Source organism: Podarcis cretensis, assembly GCF_951804945.1.
Source record: "Podarcis cretensis genome assembly, chromosome: 6".
Taxonomy (NCBI): domain Eukaryota; kingdom Metazoa; phylum Chordata; class Lepidosauria; order Squamata; family Lacertidae; genus Podarcis; species Podarcis cretensis.
In genome coordinates, this window is record NC_137175.1 from 29226513 (window position 1) to 29252205 (window position 25693).

At 42.1% G+C, this 25693-nt stretch overlaps 1 protein-coding gene across 2 annotated transcripts in view; it reads left to right on the forward strand.

Moving 5' to 3' along the window:
- GGT7 (gamma-glutamyltransferase 7) overlaps nucleotides 1-25693 on the forward strand; it is a 50864-nt gene that overhangs the window by 3605 nt on the left and 21566 nt on the right. For both annotated transcript variants that reach the window (XR_013839635.1, XM_079979261.1), the window contains exons 2-7: nucleotides 14818-15044; nucleotides 16948-17099; nucleotides 21023-21140; nucleotides 21432-21499; nucleotides 21754-21827; nucleotides 23817-24013. Coding sequence is in view for 1 of the 2 variants with exons in the window: in XM_079979261.1 (XP_079835387.1) it covers nucleotides 14818-15044; nucleotides 16948-17099; nucleotides 21023-21140; nucleotides 21432-21499; nucleotides 21754-21827; nucleotides 23817-24013 (836 nt within the window). In the remaining variant the exon portion in view is untranslated. The remainder of the gene's footprint in view (nucleotides 1-14817; nucleotides 15045-16947; nucleotides 17100-21022; nucleotides 21141-21431; nucleotides 21500-21753; nucleotides 21828-23816; nucleotides 24014-25693) is intronic.

The window sequence follows — 25693 nt, forward strand, 5'->3', positions numbered from 1 at the left end:
AAAAAAAGAAGGACAAACCAGAAAAAAGAAAGAAAGAAAAATAATCCAACTTTCAAAATACATTTTTAGGTTACTAACTGGACTTCCCCACATCTCCCTCACCCTGCGTTCTTTACAATAAACATATCAGCAAATTATTACCTTGTTTCGTATCTTATTTATATCTTTCAGAGTGTTTTACTTCTAAATTTAAAGTACCTTTTGTCAAATATTTATACCTTAAGATAATACATAAAATAACTTTAAATTTCAACTTTTTCTTACTTATAACTTAACTTTCTATTTTCCTAATCTAATTGCAGGAGCTAAAATTTCCAAGTCATGCAGATTCTTAACATTCATACAACTTATAATGTTTTTGTAAATAGTCCTTAAATTTCTTCCAGTCCTCTTCCATTGTCTCTTCTCCCAGATCTCGGATTCTGCCAGTCATTTCAGCCAGTTCCATATAGTCCATCAACTGCGTCTGCCACTCTTCCAGCGTGGGAAGGTCTTGTATCTTCCAATATTTTGCGATGAGTATTCTTGCTGCTGTAGTTGCATACATAAAAAAAGTTCTATCCTTCTTTAACACCTTTTGGTCCACAATGCCCAGGAGGAAGGCCTCTGGTTTCTTAGGGAAGGTGTATCTAAACACCTTTTTTAACTCATTATAGATCATTTCCCAGAAGGCCTTCACTTTTGGACAAGTCCGCCAGAGATGAAAGAATGTCCCTTCAGCCTCCTTACATTTCCAACATTTATTATCAGACCGATGATATATTTTTGCAAGTTTGACTGGGGTCATGTACCACCTATATGTCATTTTCATAATATTTTCCTTCAGGGCATTACATGCCGTGAATTTCATTCCAGTGGTCCATAACCTTTCCCAGTCTTCTAACATAATGTTGTACCCAATATCCTGAGCCCATTTTATCATGGCTGATTTGACTATCTCATCCTGGGTGTTCCATTTAAGCAGCAAGTTATACATTCTCGAAAGCGCCTTGGTCTTAGGTTCTAACAGTTCTGTCTCTAATTTCGATTTTTCCACCTGGAATCCTATTTTTTTGTCTGACTTAAAAACCTCTTGAATTTGAGCATAATGAAACCAGTCTTGCACCCTATTCTTTAATTTTTCAAAGCTCTGCAGCCTCCAATTATCTCCAATTTTTTCTATTATTTCCCAGTATTTCGGCCATCCGGCCTCCATATTGGGTTTTTTTCGAACCTTGGCCTCCGCTGGTGATAACCACCTCGGGGTCTTACCTTCCAATAAGTCTTTGTATTTTGTCCAGACCATAAATATAGCTTTCCTGACAATATGGTTTTTAAACATTTTATGAACCTTTACCTTATCGTACCACAAATATGCATGCCATCCAAAAACATTATTATACCCTTCCAGATCTAGGACATCAGTGTTCTCAAGGAGTAACCAATCTTTCATCCAGCAGAAAGCCGCAGCTTCATAATATAACCTTAAATCTGGCAGGGCAAACCCCCCTCTCTCTTTTGCATCCGTTAATATTTTAAATTTTATTCGGGGCTTTTTGCCCTGCCAGACAAACCTAGAGATATCTTTCTGCCACTTCCCAAAACACTCCACTCTGTCCACGATCTGTAGGGTCTGAAACAAAAATAACATCTTCGGCAATACATTCATCTTTATAGCTGCAATTCGACCCAACAAGGACAGTTTCAATCTTGACCAGATCTCTAAATCTTTCTTAATTTCTGACCAGCATTTTTCATAATTATCTTTAAATAGATTCAAATTTTTGGCAGACAAGTTTACCCCTAGATATTTTACCTTTTTAACAACATTTAACTCTGTCTCTTTCTGAAACCCATCTATTTCCAAAGGTGTCAGATTTTTCTCCAAAACCTTGGTCAAATTAATGGCTATTCCTAACTTAGGTCCATTAATTTTAGTTGGTCTGCTCTCAGTAGTAGTTGAATACCACCCCCTTTTTAACAGAAGGGAAACACAAATCTTTATTTAGCAGAGATAGGTTAAAGTTGGGTGTGTTTCACTTATGCCATAATGTCTCTTGTTGATAGTGACTTTGAAAGAAGCAAATAAGTATGGGCTGATTTGAGAGGAAACAGGGTTGATCCCATTACTTGCCTGCACTGGTGGTCATCGCAAGGGGTGGGACAGAGTTTCCTGTATTATCCTGATTGGAGGGATGAGATGGCACTCTTCTCCCTGACTCAGTGGGCAGGGAGAGGAACACCTGCTCAGCACTGTCAGCTGACAGTACCCTGACGACCTGTTTGGCAGGAGCAGCTCGTTCACACCCCTCAACTGGAGTGATAAATTTTACATATAAAGAGGAAATTTAGGGAAATAGAATATATATTACTGGTTTGGATGTCAAGCCCCACCCCCCACCCCAAGCACATAGGAGCTTTAGGAATACTTTTTCATTCTGACAGCAGTGGATGTCATGGACCAAACAGTGTAATATATTAATAGTGTAATCCTGTGATTCACATCACGATAAGTTCCATTGAGTTCAATGGCACTTACTCCCACGTAAGTGTATGTAGGATTGAATCCTTAGAGAAAATGACTACTTCTTAGCAGCAGTGAACAGTGTGGTGGACTGCTGCTACTCACCTGACCTGTGTTTGGTTATGTTGCTGCTTACAGGGGAGGAAGTCAAGGCAGCAGTGAGGCTGGACTGTCGCAAATGCATCAAACACAGTCAATCTGGTACTTCTGCCAGTACGTTTGCACTATGCTGACCTTGCTGCCAACTCCCCCTCTATCTCCTAGTAAGTAGCAGCAATGCAACTAACCAGAGGTCAGGTGAGAAGTGCCATCCCATCACACCAACTGCTACAACATGCCAGGCTGGTAGATACTGTACCTCTTCACAGCATGAAAAAAAGTCACAATTTGGTTATGCCCATTCATAAGCAATAATAATAATAATGATGATAATAATAATAATAATTTATTATTTATACTCCATCTGGCTTGAGTTTCCCCAGCCACTCTGGACAGCTCCCAATCGAGTGTTAAAAACAATACAGCATTAAATATTAAAAACTTCCCTAAACAGGGCTGCCTTCAGATGTCTTCTAAATGTTGTTTATCTCTTTGACATCTGATGGGAGGGCGTTCCACAGGGCAGGCGCCACTACTAAGAAGGCCCTCTGCCTGGTTCCCTGTAGCTTTGCTTTTCGGAATGAGGGAACCGCCAGAAGGCCCTCAGAGCTGGACCTCAGTGTCCGGGCTGAATGATGGGGGTGGAGACGCTCCTTCAGGTATACACTTAATTTACAGACATACCTTTAGGACACAGCTTACTTGATTTCTCAACAGTAAATTGTGGCACACAAACAGCATTTGATGATTTAAGGCTCAAAAGAAATTGTGTGTGCGCACATTGTATGTATATAAATTTATTGTAGATAAACCCATATTCAAGCATCAAACTATTGCTTGAAATGAGAGCGGCGGCGTTTGTGACATTTTTAACACCATTGCCTGTTGTGGCATCAAGCAGGGGCTGTCAAGAGAACAGAGTAAAAGTATATCACTGTTACATTGAAATACATTTGCATGCAACATTAATTTCACTTTCTTCCTGCCCCCTATTGTGTAACACTAATTTCATTCTATAAAACAATGCATCACTGGCTCTGGTGCAGCCAAGTGTTGGGTAAATTTACATTACTGGATTAAAAAAAATCTGCACAGATGCTTAAAGATGACCTTTTATGTATCTCAACTCATGTTTGGGAGGCTTTAAAATAAAAGGAAGCGGGTGCAGGGATGGAATTGACTGTGCATGGCTATGTCTGGGCAAGTTGAATAATAGAATCAAAAGCAGAGACATCACCTTGCCGACAAAGGTCCGTATAGTTAAAGCTATGGTTTTCTCAGTAGTGAAGTGAGAGCTGGACCATAAAGAAGGCTGATCGCTGAAGAATTGATTCTTTTGAATTATGGTGCTTGAGGAGACTCTTGAGAGTCGCATGGACTGCAAGAAGATCAAACCTATCCATTCTGAAGGAAATCAGCCCTGAGTTCTAACTGGAAGGACAGATCCTGAAGCTGAGGCTCCAATACTTTGGCCACCTCATGAGAAGAGAAGACTCCCTGGAAAAGACCCTGATGTTGGGAAAGATTGAGGGCACAAGGAGAAGGGGACGACTGAGGACGAGATGGTTGGATAGTGTTCTCGAAGCTACCAGCATGAGTTTGACCAAACTGCAGGAGGCAGTGGAAGACAGGAGTGCCTGGCGTGCTCTGGTCCACGGGGTCACGAAGGGTCAGACACGACTAAACGACTAAACAGCAACAACAACAAAGAGTTGGAAGGGACCCAAGGGTCATTTAGTCCAACCCCTTGCAATGCAGGAATCATGGGAGTTTTAAGGGATCAGGTGCACTCCTGCAATTCACCTTTGATCACTCCAATCCACATGCTTTGAGGTCTCTATCCCTCATGGATCCATGTCCACATGGATAACGTAAGACACACTATACCTTTAAAGCACATTCGAAGCATGTTCCCTCCCTCAAAGAATTCTATTTTTGTTTTTTTTTATAAATGTTTATTAAGATTTTTAAAATACAAATGCAAAAATAATCAACAATATAGCATATATCATAACATATTTTCAAAACCTCTTTGGACTCCCTCACATCTCCCGCTCCCACTTACATCGTCTTAAATTTTAACCAGCAAATTGTCATCTTGTTTATATTCTTAGGTCCCATTCTTTTAAATATGGTCTAATAGTTCTCCAAATGGTTTATATTTTCCTCAATCTACTTATCGTCCTAATTCCATCTAGTTTAGTGGTGGTCAATTATTTATGATCTAGCATCCTTCTTAACATTCAACCAAATTACAATATTTTTGTAAATAAGTCCTAAATTTCTTCCAGTCTTCTTCAACCCTCTCCTCTCCCAGGTCTCGGATTCTGCCGGTCATCTCAGCCAGTTCCATATAGTCTATCAGTTGCATCTGCCATTCTTCCAGTGTGGGTAAATCTTGAGTTTTCCAATGCTTGGCGATGAGTATCCTTGCTGCTGTTGTTGCATACAGGAAAAAAGTTCTATCCTTTTTTGTCACCATCTGGCCGACCATACCCAAGAGAAAGGCTTCCGGTTTCTTGGGAAAAGTATACTTAAATACCTTTTTCAACTCATTATATATCATTTCCCAGAAGGCTTTCACTCTAGGGCATGTCCACCAGAGGTGAAAAAATGTTCCTTCATTTACATTTCCAGCATTTGTTATCAGACAAATGGTATATTTTGGCAAGTTTAACTGGGGTCATGTACCATCTATATATCATTTTCATTATATTTTCCTTCAAAGCATTACATGCAGTGAAGTTCAGCCCAGTGGTCCACAACCTTACCCAGTCCTCAAACATAATATTGTGCCCAATGTCCTGTGCCCACTTTATCATAGCCGATTTAACCATTTCATCTTGTGTGTTCCATTTTAACAGCAAGTTATACATTCTTGAAAGTACCTTAGTCTTAGGTTCTAACAATTCTGTTTCCAATTTCGATTTCTCCACCTGGAACCCTAACTTTTTATCATTTTTAAAAACTTCCTTAATCTGAGCGTAGTGTAACCAGTCTCGCACTTTATCCTTCATTTTCTCCAAACTCTGCAATTTCCAATTGTCTCCGTCTTTTTCTAGAATTTCCCAATGTTTCGGCCATTTGGCCTCCATATTGAGTCTTTTTCGGGCCTTAGCTTCCAGAGGCGATAGCCACCTCGGAGTTTTATTTTCCAATGAGTCTTTATATTTTGTCCAGACATTAAACACTGCTTTCCTGACAATATGGTTTTTGAAGGCCTTATTGATTTTAACCTTATCATACCATAAGTATGCATGCCAACCAAAAGCATTATTAAAACCTTCCAGGTCCAACACGTCAGTGTCCTCGAGAAGTAGCCAATCTTTTAGCCAGCAGAAAGCTGCAGCCTCATAGTACAACTTTAAGTCCGGCAGGGCAAAGCCCCCTCTCTCTTTCGCATCGGTTAATATCTTAAACTTAATTCTGGGCTTTTTGCCCTGCCAGACAAACTTAGAGATATCTCTCTGCCACTTCCGGAAGCACTCCGTCTTGTCTACAATCTGTAGTGTTTGGAACAAAAACAACATTTTTGGCAATACATTCATCTTAATGGCAGCAATTCGGCCTAACAAAGAAAGTTTCAATTTTGTCCAACTATCTAAGTCTCTCTTAATTTCTGACCAACATTTTTCATAATTATCCTTGAATAGACTCAGATTTTTTGCTGTTATGTTTACCCCTAGGTACTTTACTTTTTTAACCACATTTAATTCTGTCTCTCTCTGAAACCGTTCCGACTCTGCATTCGTCAAGTTTTTTCCCAATACCTTAGTTTTCTGTTTGTTTAATTTAAATCCCGCCACCCGACCAAAGTCATGAATCAATTGTAATACTCTTTTCGTACTAGATTCTGGCTCCTGCAGGGTCAGAACTAGTATTCCATATACTCTGGTTTCTCTTCAGATCGTATAAATCTTTCGCCCTTTTGCAGGGTCAGAACTAGGTCATCTGCAAAAGCTTTGAGTTTATATTGTTTGGCTCCGACCTGAATTCCTTCCACCCACCGGTCCCCTCTGATCATATTCAGCAACACCTCCAGAACCGAAATAAATAACAATGGGGAAATAGGGCAGCCTTGTCGTGTTCCTTTTTCGATTTTAAACTCTTCTGTAACCACATTGTTAACTATCAGTTTAGCCTTTTGTTCTGAATATATTGCATCAATCCCATTCTCAAACCCCCGTCCCACTCCCATTTCTTTTAGATTTCCCTTCATAAATTTCCAGGAGATGTTGTCAAAGGCCTTCTCCGCATCAATAAAAATTAACACTGCTTTTGTGTTTATGTCTGTTTGCAAAAGTTCTAGAATGTCAGTAATATTCCTTGTATTGGCAAACAAATGTCTACCTGGGAGAAGCCCGCCTGGTCCTTGTGAATTACTTCATTTAGAACTTTTTTAAATCTAGTTGCCAAAATGTCTGCAAATATTTTGTAATCCACATTTAAAAGAGAGATGGGACGATAGTTCTTAAGTTGTGTCTTTTCAGCTTCCGTTTTTGGTATCAATGTGATGAAGGCTTCCTTCCACGATTCTGGCGCCCTCTTTCCCTCCATAATTTCATTGCTGACCTCCATCAGTGGTTGTATCAAATAGTCTTTTAATGTCTTATAGTACTTGGAGGTCAGCCCACCTGGCCCTGGAGATTTGCCCAATTTCAAGTTCTGAATGGCTTGTTCAATCTCTTGTCGTGTTATTTTGCAGTTCAGGATTGATCTATTTCCTTGTGACAATTTTGGTAGACCGTTTTTTTCCAAAAATTGTTTAATCCCAATCTCATTTTGCGGCCCTTGGGTATACAACTTTTTAAAGTATCTCTGGAAACACTTTCTAATATCCACCGGGTTCTGAATATTTCTTCCTTCAATCTCTAAATTTGTGACTGTGTTTAGCTTTTGTCTCTTCTTCAACTGCCAAGCTAGCAGTTTTCCACATTTATTCGCTGATTCAAAAGTTTTTTGTTTCATTAATTTAATCTTCCACTCTATTTCCTGGTTTATCAATTTAGAATATTGTGCTTGATGAAGTTTAATTTCTCTCAGAATCGGCTGTGACTTCGGATTTGATCTTAACTTCTTCTCTAATTCTTTAATTTTCTCCAAGATTTTGTCTTTCCTCTCATTTTGTGACCTTTTCTTTACAGCATTTTGTTGTATCAAGAACCCCCTCATCACGGCCTTACTTGCGTCCCAGATGATTCTTTTTTCCACCGTAGTGGTCATATTTATCTCAAAATAATCCTTTAAAACTTTTTGGGCCTTCTTAGAAATCTCCTGATCTCTAAACAGATTGTCATTCATCTTCCATCTAAAGGAGCCGGTTGGTAATAGTGTCATGTCCATCTTAATCGCATTGTGGTCGGAGCAGGTCTTTGGGCAGATTTCCACCTTTCTGGCCTTCGGTGCCAGACCTCTAGATATCCATATTTGGTCGATTCTTGTCCAAGTCAGTTGGGCTTCAGAGAAAAACGTTCCTTCTCTTCCCAAGGGGTTCTTTGTCCTCCAGATATCAATCAAATCCATATTGTCTGTCATTTCAAAAAAAGTCTTTGGTAGTCTGCCGTCTTTTGTAACATTTTGGCTTTGTGACTTATCCATGTTAGTTGATACGACCCCGTTCATATCTCCCATCATAATGATGTTGTTGTAATCCAGATAATCCAGCATGGTCTCGTGCAACTTCTTATAAAATTCCGATTTCCCCTCATTTGGTGCATAGATTCCTAATATCAAAAGCTTCTCTCCTTGATATTGTATCTCAATTGCCAAAATTCTTCCATGTTCGTCTTTGAATAAGAATTTGGGTGACAGGCTCTCTTTTGCATATATCACCACACCTCTCTTCTTTACTCTATCCGAAGATATAAATTCCTGGCCAAGTCTTTTATTTATTAACACTTTTCTGTGGAGCCTAGTCACATGTGTTTCTTGCAGGCAAATAATATCCAATTGTTCTTTTTTTAATATGTGAAATATTTTCCTCCTTTTTTCCGGGATGTTGCAGCCATTTATATTCCAACTCAAAAGTTGCAGAGACATCCTGAAATAGTCTGGTTATTCTTCCCGGGGTGGTATCTTATTCGTTGGATCTTCAGGTTCCGAGGGTGCTGGTACCGCCGGTGCTCCAGGCCCAAAGGGTAGTTCAATTCCTTTTTGGAGGTCCTCTCCGTATGCAGTCAAGAATTTGTCTCTATCTTCCAATGTTCTAATTTTCACCTTCTTCCCTATGAAAGTAAAGGATAATCCTTGGGGAAATTCCCACCTAAAGATAATTGAGTTGCCCCTAAGCAGTCTGACCAGTTCCAAATAGTCAGATCTAAGGTCCAACAGTTGTTTAGGAATATCTTTGTAAATTTCAATTCTTTTATCCAAAATGTCCAGTGACTTTCCGTAGTGTAGGCCCAAAATCTTATCCCTTTCCTCCTTTGATCTCAGTGTTATCAAACAGTCTCTGGGCTTCTCTTTCTTTACTAGTCTTCCAAGTCTGAAAGCTGAGACGATCTTAAAGTCCTTTTCTTCTAGGTTCCAAAACTTGGAGAATTCTTTAGTCAAAAACTCAGCTAGATTGCCTTCTTCCACTTCTGGTATCGACCTTATCCTTAAGTTACTCTCCCGGTTCCGCAGTTCTATCATAGATAAATAAGTCTGATGTTCCCCTACTTGTTTGCAGAGTGGTCTTACCTCTTGTTCTAAATTTTCTAGTTTTTGGCTAGTGTCCTCAGCCAGTTTCCGATTTTCTACTGTGGCCTCCGTCAACTGCCCAATTGCCTGTGCGTTCTGGGATACTTGTCCAGTTAATCTATTTAAACATTCTGTATTTTGGTCGATTTTAGCTGTTTGTTCATCAGCTTTCTTGTCCAAAGATTCCACTTTCTTATCCAGGGATTCCAATTTTTCATAAATTTTCTCTAAAATAGAAGCAGTTGCTCCTGAGGCCATATCTTCCAATTGTAATTGCTCAGTTTCTCCCTCTCCTGCCCGTAGCAGAGAAGCAGCTTCTTCCTCTGAAGGCAAAGTATTCTGGAATTCTGGGCACTGTAGTTTATTAAGGACTATTGGGAATTGTAACTCTGTGAAGGCTAAACTACAGCACCCAGAATTCTTTGAGGGAAAGACTGTGCTCCAAATGTGCAGTCAATATATAATTTGTACACAGCAAAAAGGAGACTGCATAACCAGTTTGAATGATGCGGTGAACACAACCAGCTTCCTGATGTAGGAATTTATACTGTCTCTGAATACACAGCTTCCATTTTAGCTGCCATTGCAAATAGTTATTGATATATCAATTCCACAGAAGCTTTTGCCTAAGCCCTTTGTAAAAGCCATCTAAGCTAGGACAATCACAGCAGGAGGAGACAGGTAGAAGTTGCAAGACTGCTGCTGGCTAAGATGTGGCCGTCTTTCCCCTGTATCTGGAAAATAGCATATTGGAGGAGCCAGAAGGCCTGGCCATCTAGCCCAGCCCATGAAGAACAAGAACTTTGCCACTACCACAGCTGGTTTGTTGGGGGTGGGGAGCAGGGAGCCTGTTTATATTGCGGCTGCCATTGAAGATGGGTCACTGCCAGTAGCCAGCCCTGGTACGGTGGTCCTGAAGGGGGAGACACCAAGGGGGAGATAATCCCTTTGAGTCTTTCTTTTGGAGCATGACAAAGGGGATGGTGCTCCTCACAGGTAATTGAGTGTGCTTGCTCCTTGGTGAAAGTTTGGAGCAGCTGACAGGAGGATAGGAGTTAATTTGGCTTCCAAGTGAGAGGTGCAATGCTGGCAAGTTGTGTCTGTGGCGAGAGCATGAATATCCAATGTGACTGGTGGGTGCTTTGTAGTTTTGTATTGTTTTGAATTACTTATTGTACTTTTATTATTTTGTTATTTTGTATTAATTTGCTGATCACCACTTCGGTGTCCTTTATGCCCAAAAGCAGTACTGGCACCTTCCCATTTGTATGTGACTGGCACACATGTAATTGCTGACAAGCGTACCATTTTCAGCAGTGCAAATGGGCAAGACAGGGGCAGAACAGGGTGGGCTGGGCTTACGTGTGTTCTGCTGATACACACGTCACCTCAGCACATAATCTCGGTGTAAATGGGGAGTAGCATAATATCCTGAGGCAGTAAATTGCCTAAGTTTACCTTATTTTGCATGAAGATCTAGTGTCAGGACTTACAAGGTTCAAGCTAAGAGTTTAGAAGACGTTAATCTGTCTTCTTTAGCCCCAAATCACTTCAGTGGTATTAGCATGGGATTAACTGGGAATAAATGGCATTTGGCTTCTCCCATAGGTGATTTCCCATGCTTCTGAAAAAGAGCCAAACTGAGAGCATGGAAGCAGGTGCACAGACACATTGCATGCCCAAAAATTCACATTCTGAGAAGCACAGATGTCTTCCTAACACATGCCGAACTTTCTATACTCTTTGCTGCTAGGTAACTATGTAGAATAAGGAAATTTCCAGTCCACCAAAATGGGCTTTGGTTCTCCATTTCACATGGTGGTCAGTAATATTTGTGTTTCTCAGGGCGTGCCCACGCTTCCACTTGTCCTGTGCCTAGAAAGCATGGGGGTCTGAGAGGATTTTCATTTGTCCCACCACTTTCCCTGGGAAAACCCACTGTTTACTGCTGAATTGTAACAAATTTCTATCAACAGCTTTCCTGGGGGAAAGCAGTGGGAGAAGAGGAAGTGTGGGAAAGCCCATAGCCATGTAAGAAACACATGATGAGTTTCTGTAGGCTGTGATAAAGAGCATTTATACCTCAGTGGAAAAGCATTTCATTAAATGTTTTAATAATGATAATAATAATGTTATCATTTGGTTACAAGCATGAGCCTGCCATTTTGTCTGTGCTGTCTGACCCCCCAAAAAGGACCTTCCAAAATAATCTCCCTGTATTATGGACTTTATGTGATTATAAATGGGACATGAAACAAAGGACTGGATCCAACTCACAGGTCCATCTGACAGAAACCTGTGCAATTTTCCTGTCACTTTCTTTACTGAAAAGGTCAGAGGGAAGCATCAACTGACAAGGACCAAAATACTATGCTGATCATCAAATGGGATGCTTCTGTGGTTGTTGCAGTCTAGTTGTAGAGTTGAATGGGACCCTGACGACAATCTAGTCCAACCCTCTGCAATGCAGGATTATATAGCTGTCCCAGACAGGGATGGAACCTGCAACCTTGGCGTTATCAGCACTAGACTCTAACCAACTGAGCTATCCAATGCTGATCTGTAGCTCCTTCTGCCTCCTCCTCTCTGAAGGCAAGAACCTCAGACCTGGACAATGTCTTGATTGGACAGGGACCGGAGCACTCTGTGGATCGATGGAAGGACTGCTTCTTCCATGGCTTCACATCTTTGCCATTACCCATCTTGTGAGCTGATTTGCAGTTCCTTCTGCCACTCCCTCTGGAGGGAAGAGCTTTGAGCAATAACATCAGAGCCTGCCATAAACACCTCTGTGTATTTCTAAGGCAGGTGGAGACATAGGTGCCTTTGATCTCCGGAACTCCCCACTCCACCCAACACAGAAATCTGTGGTGTGGCTTAGAGAAGAGTAGAAACATTATGTTTCACACACAAGCACACACAGCCAAGGCAAGGTGGAAAGAGCTGCCTTTCGGGGAGAGGTTTGTTTTTTTTAAAAAAAAAAAGCAATAGCCAGCGTAAATAGGCATGCTGCATTCTTTCCTTTGAGCTGATGGAAGCACAATGGCCATGTTGTGCTCAGGAGATCAGCAAACGGAAGTAATGGTGTGTGGCAATAGACAGCACCCAGTGAAACATTGCCATGCATGTTTTAAAAAACAAAAACCCCAACCCACCAAAATAATGTACTTCAGTGTATCCACACACAATTTTATTGCTACCAAGGTTGCATGCCAGCCCCAATCTTTCCAAGCGGTAGCAAGATTGCAGGGTGTTCCAGGTGCTCATCTAGGGTTGGCGATTTTGCTGGGATTCAAGGCGCAGCTGAGACTGTTGTGTGTGTGTTTTCTAAAAAATATGGTTTATTGTGCACACATTGTCACCTGGGTCTACTTTGGAGAGAGTTCAGAGCGTTGCATCTCAAGGAAGGCTTTTTCCACACAGCAGCGTAGCATCAGATTCTAAGACCTCTCTGTCTCTGTCCCAGCCTGCCTTCAGCCAGCCTGCCAAGATGGTTCTGACCTTTAGGCCCCACATTGACTTATTTCCTATTTCTCCTTCCCAGAAAACCTCTTGCTAAGCAACTCCTTCCCTTCTCCTGTAGCACCCTGCTTGTGGTTAACGCTTAGCTGGAATGAAATATTCAACGCAGCAATAGAGAAATTAAAATAATAATTTATTTGTCAGACAAATAAATATGAGGCACAGTGGTATATGGTTACCAAGCTCTGGCCTGGCCTCCTGCCATTCTGGCCAGCACTTATATTTCCTTAATCCAGCCCCCTTGCTCCTCCTGTGGCTGCCTCTGTCCAATCAGCCTGGTTGAAATTCCTATTGGCTGTTTGCTAGAACCAATCACAAAAGATACACCCATTTCCTCTTGTCCTTTTATGGGAAACAAAAAGATATATATTCTTCTATCTATAAATGACAAATAAGTAGAAATATATCTTACATGTGTCTCAACAAGGAACCTTAATTACCAGCTCACCTCGCCCTATTGCCCTCCAAAACAAATGGTTTAATCTTAAATTTTTATCTTAAACAGATGTCAAGGATCTTGAGTTCACATCATCATTGAAAGATCTCCTTCTCTTGAAGGTCTTTAAACAGATAACCATATGTGTGCTCTAATGATGTTTCCTGCTTGGCAGGGGGGCTGGGCTGGTGGCTGATGGCCCCTGTGATCTCTTCCAACTATATGAAATAAGAATCTAGCATAAGGATTTAACATTTCTTAGCTTCTAATTCCTTTGCATAATTACATTTAAGCCAATATATTTAATACATAACATAGATAGCTTTTTAGAAGAATAAACCTTTTCAAAGTAAAAAAGGAAGGAACAGTTTCCAGCTTCAAAATAAGATAGAAAGAAAACCTCTTCTCCAGCCAAGCCAGTTGCCTTTTTCACTGCTCTTGACCTTTCAACCTTAGGAAAATATGGCTCAAGTTTAATGGGAGGCACATGGTTTTATTTTACTATTTACCCACTCTTAATTATGTTTTTCTCTGCTTTTTTATCTTCTGTAATATGTAGGGTCAGTGTAACCTTGGCTGTCAGCCTGTAATTCCCTTTTTACGACTTTGAGAATTGTTTTCTGCTATAAATCAGGGGGCCCCCTTGTCCAGGAGAATAAACATCTTGCCAGGGTTCTTAGGCAGCTGGTCTTCTGCCTGGCATGAACATTTGAAAATCTTTAAGCTCATTTTAAAATACAGGCCCTGATCAAGCCTTAATAAAAATGCAGGCTATGATTAGATGCCTCACTCCCAAGGGAAGATCTGCGGGATCCCTGTTTCCCCTCTAACCCATAACATTATGTTGGATCTTTCCCCTTACTGGATTATCCACAAATTTGAAAAATTGGATTAAATGGGGTGGGGTGGGGGAGTTTGGTTTGCCATTTGGATGAAGATGGTGTTATGCAGATGATGTGAAAAACATACACACATGGGTTGCATCAAACCCACTCCCAACTGCTTTGTGTGTACACCCCCTGCGTTCTTGCATTGATAACATAGCTATAGTTATTATGAGGTACCAAGACAAATGTTCTTAATACAAAGTGCTTCCTCACAGTTTAATCTTGTAAATATTAAAGACCAGTATTTTAACTTTTGTGGAGAATACCCTGTCTCCTTAAAGAAATGGGAAATGGCATCGCTGCAGCTACTACTGTACTATGTTTCCTGATGCTAAGTAGACCCTCCCAGTATCATAAGGAGGCATGACAAGTGGGGTGGAAGTAATGACCATGAGTCATAGCTGCATGGGTAAACTGGTCGTCTCCAAGGTATAGAGTGGCCCACTTCATAATTTAATACTGCCATTAAACTTCCAAGAGTTAAAGGGAAGTATGTGTAACGTGATCCCATAACAGTGGAACCAGAGCCAGAAAACTTTCTGAATGCTCAGGCTGAGCAGAAAAACAATACCATTGGAGCAGGAACAGGTATTTGTGAGTGAGTCTTTGTGTATGATTTTGATTCTGAGTTAGTATTTTTCAGCATCTCACTCCTGTGTCCGTTGCTTTTCTCTCCTTTGTGAATGAAGATCCAGATTCCTTCTTAAAATCAGCTCGCCTTCAGCGCCTGCCTTCATCTTCATCGGAAATGGGTAGCCAGGACGTCTCGCCTCTCCGGGAGACCAGCAAGGACCCATTCTCTGGGGACTGCAGCTGTCGCCAGGACGGTCTGACTGTGATCATCACCGCCTGCCTAACGTTTGCTACAGGAGTCACGGTGGCCTTAATCATGCAGATCTACTTTGGAGACCCACAGGTAAGAAGAGGTATTTGACTGTTTTTCTCTTGATAGGGAAGCTTGCATTGAAGTAGGAAGAACCTGCCTTTCACGAATAATGGTAGCTTCTAATTTTGCTTGCTACAGTTAATCATGATGTATTCTTGCATGTAGCAGCGGGAATCAAAGTGCTGTGTTGGGAACTGCCACACTTCTCTTACTGTGTCAGTTCAAGATCAACTACAAATTGCATAACTACTTGCTTATAATAGTGAATGTAATAGTTACTATAGTTACCAGTAGCGTTCAGTGTTGCGAACTCACCATGAGCATGAAGCACTTTGAATGCACCATTTGTCAAAGGGTGAGCCGCACATCGGAACCTCACTTTCTCAGTGCGGGTTCCTCTCTGTCATGCGCTGCTCTAAGCATGTAAGGTCTTATCCACACTTACCTTTTGCCATGCTCTTTCTAGGCACAGGTCTGTGCTTTAAAGCTCTGTGTACAAGTGTTCTCCCCATCCCAGAGCTTTCCCATGAAAACCCACCCTTTAAAGCTGAAGCACGACAAACAGCTTTTTCGCAGATTGCCGTTTGTGCCAATTCAGCTGTAAAGAGTGTGTTTTCGTGGGGAAAGCTCTGGAGCAAGAAAAAAAAAAGGCACCCGGACACAGAGCTTTAAAGTGTGGACCGTGCCTGGAAAGCATAGAGGAAAGGCAAGTGTGGATAAGCCCTAAATGTAACTGGGCATATTCTACGCAAGATGGAATGGTCCCACTGCAACTCTGTTGTTCCTGCTCCTGCAGAGGCAACATCTAATGCTTTTGTACTAGAGCTGAAACCTTTTCACCTATATTTTTATCCCATCTTTATGACTGACCCAAGAAAAGCTAGAGAGCTTCATGGATAAACAGGGAGCTGAACTAGTACCAGAGGAAGTTGTGTTATACCAGGTCAGACAATTTGTCCATCTAGGCCTGTGACTGGCAGGAAGTCTCCAAGGTCCCTGGTGGAGATCTTTCGTGTTCTTTACCACCTGATCCTTTCTTCTGGAGATGCTAGGGACTGAATCTGGACCTTCTGCATTCAACTAATGTGTTCTATCACTGAGCTATTGTCTCTTCACTATACGATTGGTATCTTTGATCATAGTCTAACATCCATTACACCACACTGGCTCTCTTTCCTCACTGAAGCCTCGTGGCTCAAAACATGCATTCGATTCAGAAGAGAACCTCTTTCGCTTCCTGTATCTCAGTTAATATTCGGGGTTCTTCCAGACAGGTGGTTATTGTGGGATCCGTGCTGCATCAGAATGCCATTCCCTATTTTTCTCTCTCCATTTAATCTGGATTTACCTTTCTTGAGGAAAAACTGACAAGCTTCCCCTCCCCCCCAAAAAAATGTTGCCAGTGACTTGTTTATGATATGACCTGAATGACCCATCTGCTACATACAGCCTCCGTCTGAATGATTCCTCAGTAATGATTCATGACAAAAGCAGTCAACAGCATTACCTGTGAAAACAATCTAAAGTCCTAAGTAAGTTGCTCTCTTTGGGCATTAAAGCAGGTACAAAAACCTTCCAGAAGTGCTTTTTTTCTGGGGGGATGCAGGGGGACGCATGCCCCTAAACATTTTGTGAATCTAAGTTTGGCCTCATTGAGGGGCAGTATTTCAATATGAGTAGGAAAATGAGAGTACCCCTAAACATTTTTTAGAAAGAAAAAAAAAGCACTGCCCTCCAACTGTTGTAGGACCACAACGGCCATCATTTCTGATCACTGGCCATGTTGGCTTGGGTTGATGGGAATTGGTGTCTAGCTATGTCTGGAGGGCCCCATCCTTTCTTTAACGTAAACACATGATGGAGGCTGGACCTTTCTGGACCTACCTAGTCCTCAGCACATGAAGCTTTTGTCTCATAATGTGACTTCCCACAGATATTCCATCAAGGTGCCGTAGTCACCGACGCTGCTCGCTGCACAGCACTGGGGATCGAGGTATTGAACAAGCAAGGCTCCTCCGTGGATGCAGCCATCACCTCAGCCTTATGCTCAGGAATCATCAACCCTCACACGGCCGGCATTGGTGGGTAGGTGTTCGCCACGATCTCCTTTGCTTATCATTTGTCATCCTTTTGTGTCACCCTAGGAAGCCTCCTGGCCCTCATCAGAAAAGAGAGTTCTGTTGCCATTGCTGGGCAAACTCCTACGACTGTTGGGGAAGCGACCTTTGCAAATGCTCCACGGTGATATTGGTCTTGTTGTTCTCACACGGGCCTTATTTGTCTGATGTGGTGGTGAGGAAGTCCATGCTGGTTTTAAGATTTGCATGTGGCAAATCCAGGCTCATGTGGCAGCCTGAAAGTTGAATGAAGCCTTCCGCAAGTTTTGACTGGCTCTTCTGCAGTGGATTGTGGAGGAAAGAAGTTGTGTAAATGTGCCCTACTGAACCAATAACTGTACACTAATGATACTGTGCCATATAAACTGTTCTAATGAATGATAATTAATGCAAGCTTCAAGAGCTGGTTCACACATTGCCGTCTTAAATGAGGAAATGTGTGACATCATGCCCACAGTTGTTTATATTGTCCTCTGGGAAAAGGAAGCACAATTCCTTCTTCCAATGGCTGGTGAAAGGCAATGGCAGCTGCCAGTTCCTTTCACTACTGTATTTGTTTCTACTGCAGAAGAAAATGAGTGCTGGGAGTGACCTCTGGCAACTCTATGCCACTGGTGGGAAACTTCAGGTCTGAGGACCAAATGCGGCCCCCAAGTCACTCTATCTGGCCCTCAGGAATCTTGCCGCACCACATACCCTCCCCTGCTCTACACCTTCCTTGAGTGTCTTTGCCTGGCTTGAATGGTTCCTTGAATGTTGACAGTGCCTTTGCTTGCCTGGATGAAGGATAGAGAGGAATCTCTGAATTTGTACATAAACTAGTTTACTGTACAAAAGTAAAGTGCACACCTGTTGCTCTGCTCAGTTTTGCCTTTGATTCTTCTTATCATTTACATGTGGCTCCTAGAAGGTTGCCCAGAAGGGAATGTGGCTGCTTGGCTGGAAAAGATTACTCAATCCTGCTCTATACTGAAAGGAGGCAACCTATTCTTTGCTTCCGTCAGTGAGGCCGATCTTATGTACGCCTTTGTAAAAAGGGCATGTGGATCAACCCATTGTTCTAACAGATCATAGGGCAGAGGCTTCCTATGTATGTTGAGTTTAGGATAGGGTCACCTGGGAAAATGGCCTGGGATGATAATATATTAAATAATCTCCACAGTCAGGTTTTTATTGGTACTTCCTGGTATTCTAAGCTGTGCCGACCAGAGATAGATTTCTGTGAATCTGAAAGTGGCTTTGGAGGTCAGTTGGGTATAGCGTCATAGAAGGACTGCCATGCATCTTCCTCCAAAAGACAAGCATGTGTCCGTCTGGAACATGTTACAGTTTGCTCATCCCTGCCATTTATTTAAGCCAGGGGAGTTTCTGCATTCCAGAGGCCAGATTCAACTGCAAATTTCATCAACCTTTACCTCCTCAACACCTGGCCCTCTGCCCATAGCTGTGGCCTCCTTTCAGCCATCAGAATGTTTGTTTTAAAGAGGTTTTATGCAAGAGAGATTTCAAGTGTTTTGATAGCCAGAACACCAGGAAGTTCTTGAGCATATTACATAAACAGAGACACTCAATAACAGTCCATCAGATGGGATTTGAGAAAACCTTTGTTGAAACTGGAAACCCTAGTTTGCCACCCAAGCTGCTTAATCAAAACATATGTTCAGGAGTAAGACAAAAAACAAAAGCAAAAAAGAACAGCAACCAAAATTATCACAACGGTAAGGCTAGTTGAAGGTTAAGTACTGGCTGATTTAATGCATAGAGTTGCTCTGTTTTAAATAGGGATTAAAGTATCAGGTGAACACCAACAGTTTAAGTAGAGAAGTGCTTGTTAGGCATGTTTCCCAGTTACAGTACTCTGATGAAAGCTTGACCTGTATAACAACATTCAGAGGGGTAACAGGGTTAGTCTATTAAAGCAGTTGCAAGGAAGAGGGTCTTAAAGACTAAGCTCATCCACAGTCCCATTTGCCATTCATTCCGATTCAGCAGTGAAGCATGGATTTTCCATTTTATTTCTATGCCACTTTTCGTTCAAGAGACCCCCCCCCCCAAGACAGCTTGCAAAGGAGTCCCCTATAGGAAGGTGTAAAAGAACAGATGTTGAAATTTGGCTCTTGTTGATGGTTTGGAAATGAGAGTCTCTGAACTGTAATTGTTGCCCTCTGGCTATAGTATACAGGCCAACTCTGGTGATTCCTCAACAAGGGAAGTGCACTTCCTATTCGCAGAAACACTTGTTTCATCCGATTCCAGGTAGCCCAAAGATTTCAAAAGGTCCTTAAATTTCAGGGTCAAGTATCAAGAAACAGCTTTTAAAATTAATGACAGGGATAAGTCACTTCCCAGGTCTACAGTTGACGCAAGGCAGGCTGCAATGAGCACACAACAAATAGTTGTCTACTTGAGTTGACAACGCCCAGGCACAAAGTTAGCATTTTGTTTTGGTGACTGGGTGTGGAGATGGATGTCCGCATCATTGATTTATGCCTTGGTTATACAACTAGTGACGACACAAATATGTACTTCTGGAGGAAGGGAACTGCATGGTTCAGAAGGGCAAAGTTCTTTGGTTACAATTCTATGCTGGCATCACACCTGGTTTTGTGATGGACTTGTTGATGAACACAAAGCCCCTAAGGCCAAGGCACTGATTTACACCACCAGCTGCACAGAGAGGAAGGGCTTTCTCAGTAGGAAGAGACTGGGAAAGCTGATAACATTGTCCTGCACCTATTAAAGGTACAGAACCTCTAAAAAAGCAACAATGCTTCTATCTACATCATGTTGTGGTTGAATGAATGGGTTGCATTCATGGCTAGTCCTACTCAGAGTAGACCTACTGAAATTAATGAACATGACTAACTTAGGTCTATTAATTTAAATGGGTTTACTGAGTAAAACTTGTTGGCTACAACCCAATGATTCTACGCTTTGCCAGGCTTATACCAACAGGTCCCAGCAAACAAGATATCTGAATTGTTTCGCACAAGCATAAAAGACAATCTTTTTGTACCTCTCTCTGCAAAACTGCCTAATGCAACTTGTGCAGTTGCATTCAAAACAGCCTCTCCATAGTTCTTTTTAAAAATATTGATCTAAGTTTCCCCACACCTAATTGTTGGCTTCCTCACCACTTACCTGTGTAATAAGTCCTTGATTTTTTTTTGTCACTAATACCCATTACAAAGGATTAACAAACAGATTAAGAGGGGTGTTGCTAGAGGGTAGCCAGGGGACTGAACCCCAGATCTTTTGTGCTGGGACCCAGATCTCTCTCCACCCCCACCCCCCCATCTCTTCCCCCATTTTAATGAAAACTGCTTTAAAAGATGATTGCTTTGCAGTGGGGAAGTTCTATTGCACTGCTTAAAGGCTTTACACCAGCAGAACTATTTAGCTGGCTACAGTCCAGCTGCTTAGTGTACTGATGGAACAGTTGTTTGTTTGCTTGTTTGTTTGTACCCTGCCCATCTGACTGGGTTGCCCCAGCCACTGTGGGCAGCTTCCAACAGAATGCAAAAATACAAGAAAACATCAGATATTAAAAACTTCTTATACAGGGCTGTCTTCAGATGTCTCCAGAAAGTCATGTAGTTGTTTAACTCTTTGACATCTGATGGGGGGCCCTCTGCCTGCCTCCCTGTAGCTTCATTTCTCACAATGAGGGAACCGCCAGAAGGCCCTCAGAGCTGGACTTCAATGTCTGGGCTGAACGATGGGGGTACAGACGCTCCTGCAGGTATACTGGGCCGAGGCTTAAAATTGTGCTTACTTTAAGATGCTGTAGCAATGGTTTGTACTGGAGCACAGCCTAGGAAGAAGTCATTCCATAGTTGCTGAAGCAATTTTCAATGTGTGTTTCACTCTGGTATTACTCTGTTGTTGCAGCGGAGGAGTAATGCTGGTCCATGACATCAGGAAGAATGAGAGCCGGGTGATTGATTTCCGAGAGACGGCCCCTTTCAGCATCCAAGAAGAGAGCCTTAGGAAGGCTTGGGAAACAAAGGTGCGAGAGAGCCTCTGTTGTTTGTGGGGGGTAGTTGGTTGGTAACTATCTCAATTTCTTCTCCCTTAACTTACCTGTTCTGGTATCTTCAACCTCACTTTCCTCTTCCAGAGCCCATTAGGGCTTGCAACTATTAAAAAACTTTCATCTCCTCAATACATTGCTCTTCTTGCTTTCCATCTGGAGATTTATTTATTTTAATGTTATTTATTTAAGAGATTCGGCTTCAATAGTGCAATTGGCACTTTTGGTTTTCTTTTTATGCTTCCCTTTGTTCCTCCTTTTATCCAGCCAGGTCTTCTGGTTGGTGTTCCAGGCATGATCAAAGGACTTCATGAAGCACATCAGTCTTATGGGAGGTATGAACATTTTCTATGCTCAGGCATTCTATTGTTCAGCTCCAGTTGGAGGACTGATGCATGCATGTAATAATGGTGTGCTATTTATTGTTACATTTATATCCTGCCTTTCCTGTAAGGAACTCAAGGGCTACAACCACACAGCAATTTATTCCGTTTTCAAAGACAGCTCACCTGCAACACATGCAGCAATCTTTAACTGTTATATAGCTATCTGCCAGCTGCCATGTCATGCATGTTTCTGTGTTTGCCAGACTGCCATGGAGACAGTTGTTGGGCCTTGCTGCAGATGTGGCCCAGGATGGATTCAATGTCACACATGATTTAGGTGAGTGCATTTATGGAACAAAAGGTGCAAAGCAAGGTTGTATGTACACGTTGTCTCACATGATTTGATCTTAGAAAATGCAAAATTCCTCAGTCTTTGCAGGCTGAGACTACAGGCTCAAACCTGCATACTTTCCCCCCTCTTTTTCTTTTTTTAAAGTGCCATTGAAAAATATGAATGTTCGTTCTCAGCTATGATGTTCAGAACTGGAATGTACTAGGTGTTCCTCCTTCCACCTTTTTCTATGTCATCTTTTCTTAGGGTGCTTCCAGGTTATCTGTTTAATGAACATTAATCTTGATTTGTTTGCTGGTAGATTTGATGACTTTGGCTGTTGAAAGTGTATTCATTCCGACTGTGGGAAGGCTAGACAATATTGTGTCCAAGCAAGTGTCACTCCACACTTTCCAGCGCCCTTTCCCTCATTGCAAAAGGCTGATTTTTTTGTGGAAGCAGGATTATTGCCGAACACCTCACAGTCAACCATAATTGTACAACCTGAGAATTTGCCAGGATGTGATTGAATCCCACCTGAAAATATCAACTGTGTGGAAGTGCCCCAAAGAATCTTGTTCTCAATTCTTTCCCTCCCTGGTTCCTTGTGTAGTGACCTCAGCTTTCCAGATGTGCAATTTAGGGTGCCATGTGATGCCAGTGTGTGATTGAATCCAAACCCCAAATAGCCAGTCTGGAAGCATCCTTGGCAACCACTAGTGTGGAGTCATGTCACACAACTGGACTGAAAGGATGCTACAGGAAAGTTCTAGCATTACATTTCTCCCCATAAAGCTCCACCTCACTGAAGTAGTTTTCAGGTGCTTTTATATGGGGGCTTTAAGAAACAAAATGGCTGAAGACATTATTTGCTTGTGCCAGTCCGGTTCTCAAAAATGTTTGGGCAGCACCTGGTCCATGATTTGCTTTCCTGATCCAATGGTAGCAAAATCTGATGGGGAATGTTTGCTTATAGTCATCTGGGACCAGGGAAAAGCCCTTATTTCTAAATGTATTTATGAACCATACCATAGTAGCCTGCAATATAGGATACAGCAGAGACCCTCATATACTTAAAATCTCTCACTCTCACACACATATTTCCATTCTTTTTCTCACTCATGCATATGCACAAATATATATGTTTAAACTCTTTTCAGCCTATTCATTTCTCATTTAAAGTAATATAATCATAAAGCAAAATGATGAATCCTAAACACTGCCACCACACAAAATGCAGCTAAACAGAAGGCAGCATAGAGCAACATACAGTACTTTTACCTTAAAAGATTATGTTTTTTTCCTGTAAAAATCATGGCAAAAAGTGGGGGTCGTCTTATACATGGGTAGTGCATAGGGTGGACGTTTGATTGGTTGCTGCCGCGGCTGTCAGCAGCTATTGTGTGTTGTGCGTGTTATTTGTTGCTGCCTCAATGGCTGCTGTTGATTGGCTGACACTCTGGTAGTTGGGCGGGCAATGGGACAGATGGGAGTCGGATTTTGCGATGTGTGTTGGTGAGCGATTTTTGACACACACCCCCTCAAAGAAGCTCAACAACCCTGGGTTGTCTCAACAACTCTGTGCCATCTCCCCCCATTTTCTTAAATTTGAGTCCCCAAAAATAGGGGGCGTCTTATACATGGGGTATGTTATAGACAGAAAAGTACAGTAGTTCAGCTGGTCAATTATCAGTCAAGACCTGGCAAAAAGAACAGTCTTAACACCTGGCACATAAATGCTGGCAAAGTAGGTGATTAGGGGGTAGATGTGCAGAAGCCGTTCAGCAAATGAGGCACCACCACCACCAAGGTTTTTACCTCTGAAGAAGGGCCTTATTTGCTGAAGACCTTAATCATGGGCATGTTCAACACATGCAGGCTATAGATCCTTTCTGTGTGGGCAGTCTTCCTAGACCTTTCCCCCCAAAACGTTGATCTGAGCATCTTTTGCGGTAATTGCCACTCACCCTTCTGTTGTCTCTCTCACTGTTGTAGCAACGGCTATAAAAGAAATGAAGGAAGAGCAAAACTACTCAGATAAATTCAGAGAGACCTTCCTTCCAGATGGCCAGCCCTTGTTGCCTGGCATGTTTGTGAGAAGACCAGACCTGGCTGCTCTTCTCGACTTGCTGGGGTCGGCAGGGGTCTCAGCTTTCTACAGCGGAAATGTAACACAAGAGATTATTTCAGAGGTGAGTCAACCCGATTCTTTTCTCTGTGTGGATTGTTATGTGCATTTGATGCCAGAGAGGCATTGATACCAGATTGATTTGTTCTCATTACAGAATGTCCTAGAAAGTAGTGGGGGCTGGACCATTTGGGTGAATAGGGTGCTGTCCCACTAATCTCAGCCAGTCTCTGCCTGCCTGCCTCCCTATTTACTTACAAGAGGTGGCACTGGCTGCCAGCTTAGTCTCAGTGACACACTAACCCATTTGTAGTACAGAAATACAGTGGTACCTCGGGTTACAGACGCTTCAGGTTACAGACTCCGCTAACCCAGAAATAGTACCTCAAGTTAAGAACTTTGCTTCAGGATGAGAACAAAAATTGTGTGGCGGCAGTGGGAGGCCCCATTAGCTAAAGTGGTACCTCAGGTTAAGAACAGTTTCAGGTTAAGAACGGACCTCCGAAACTAATTAAGTTCTTAACCCGAGGTACCACTGTATACTTTTTCTAAGTCCAGAATTGTTCACGCTCGTCCTCAACATGCTGCTTTCAGTCCATGAATATCCACAAAACATAATTAAAAACATCAGTAGATACTAGCTGGTTATAAAGATTGAAAGAAAAGAGAGTGAGGTGGACCAAAGGTATCGTTTGGTATGAGGCAATATACCTTGTGTTCCTGAAGTGCCTCTGCAAAGGATGTGAACAGGGAGGGATACCTAAAAAGGTGAATCCCAAAACTACTTAACGAGATCTGAACATATTCAGTAGGCATAGAAGGCTGGCTGACTTGGACTCGGGTTATAAAGAAAATGGGGAGGAGGGGCGATGGAATGGAGTACCCTGTAACAGGACACTGAACAGGAGTACTTCATTGTGCAGGTCCCACTTATGAACACCAAAGGCATAAATACTGCATTTAGATGATGCAGCATGATTTCAACTTTTCAGGTCCCCTCAGCCTGTTTTTTTAATAATCACGATGGGAAAAAGTGCATTGCATCTCTCTCTCTCTCTCTCTCTCTCTCTCTCTCTCTCTCTCTCTCACACACACACACACACACACACACACAAACACCACCCCTCATAAGGTTTTTTAACCAGCATTTCTGAAAACTCTAAGCAGCACTAAACATAGAGAGCGGCTTTTTGGAAGGTTGCCAAATCCCAGGGGAAATCTCCCCCTCCCCTCTCTCTTCTTTGTTTCCTGGGAAGGCGAAGGGACATTGCAAGAGAGAGAGCTTCAGATATCTACATTTAACTAATCTGCACTAATCCCCGCTTTACTACCTCTGTCCTTTTCGAAATGTATAAAATGGCTGCCATAGAATAAAGAAACGCTAGGGATCAAATGCTTGTAAGAACACAAGGAACTGAGATGAGGCAATGTGTCATAAAAAACCTGGCATTGAAACCAAGCGGTGGGCATTCGAGTCAAAGACATGCAGGTGGCACTGCACTAGGGTAAATAGTGTGGGAATGCTTGATCCCATAGCATTATTGAAGCAAAAGGCTGAAATGGATACGATTGTGGCGAGATTCTGATTTTGTTCTGGTTAGGGGCAACAGAATATTTAGCCCCTTCCCCCATGCACAGTTTTTCAGCTCTAAATCCCCAGCCCCCAAGCTATTAGCTTTGCAGACACAAAAGCAAAATGCAGGGATGGTACCAAACAACACAGGATTCAAGTATCATTTTGGAT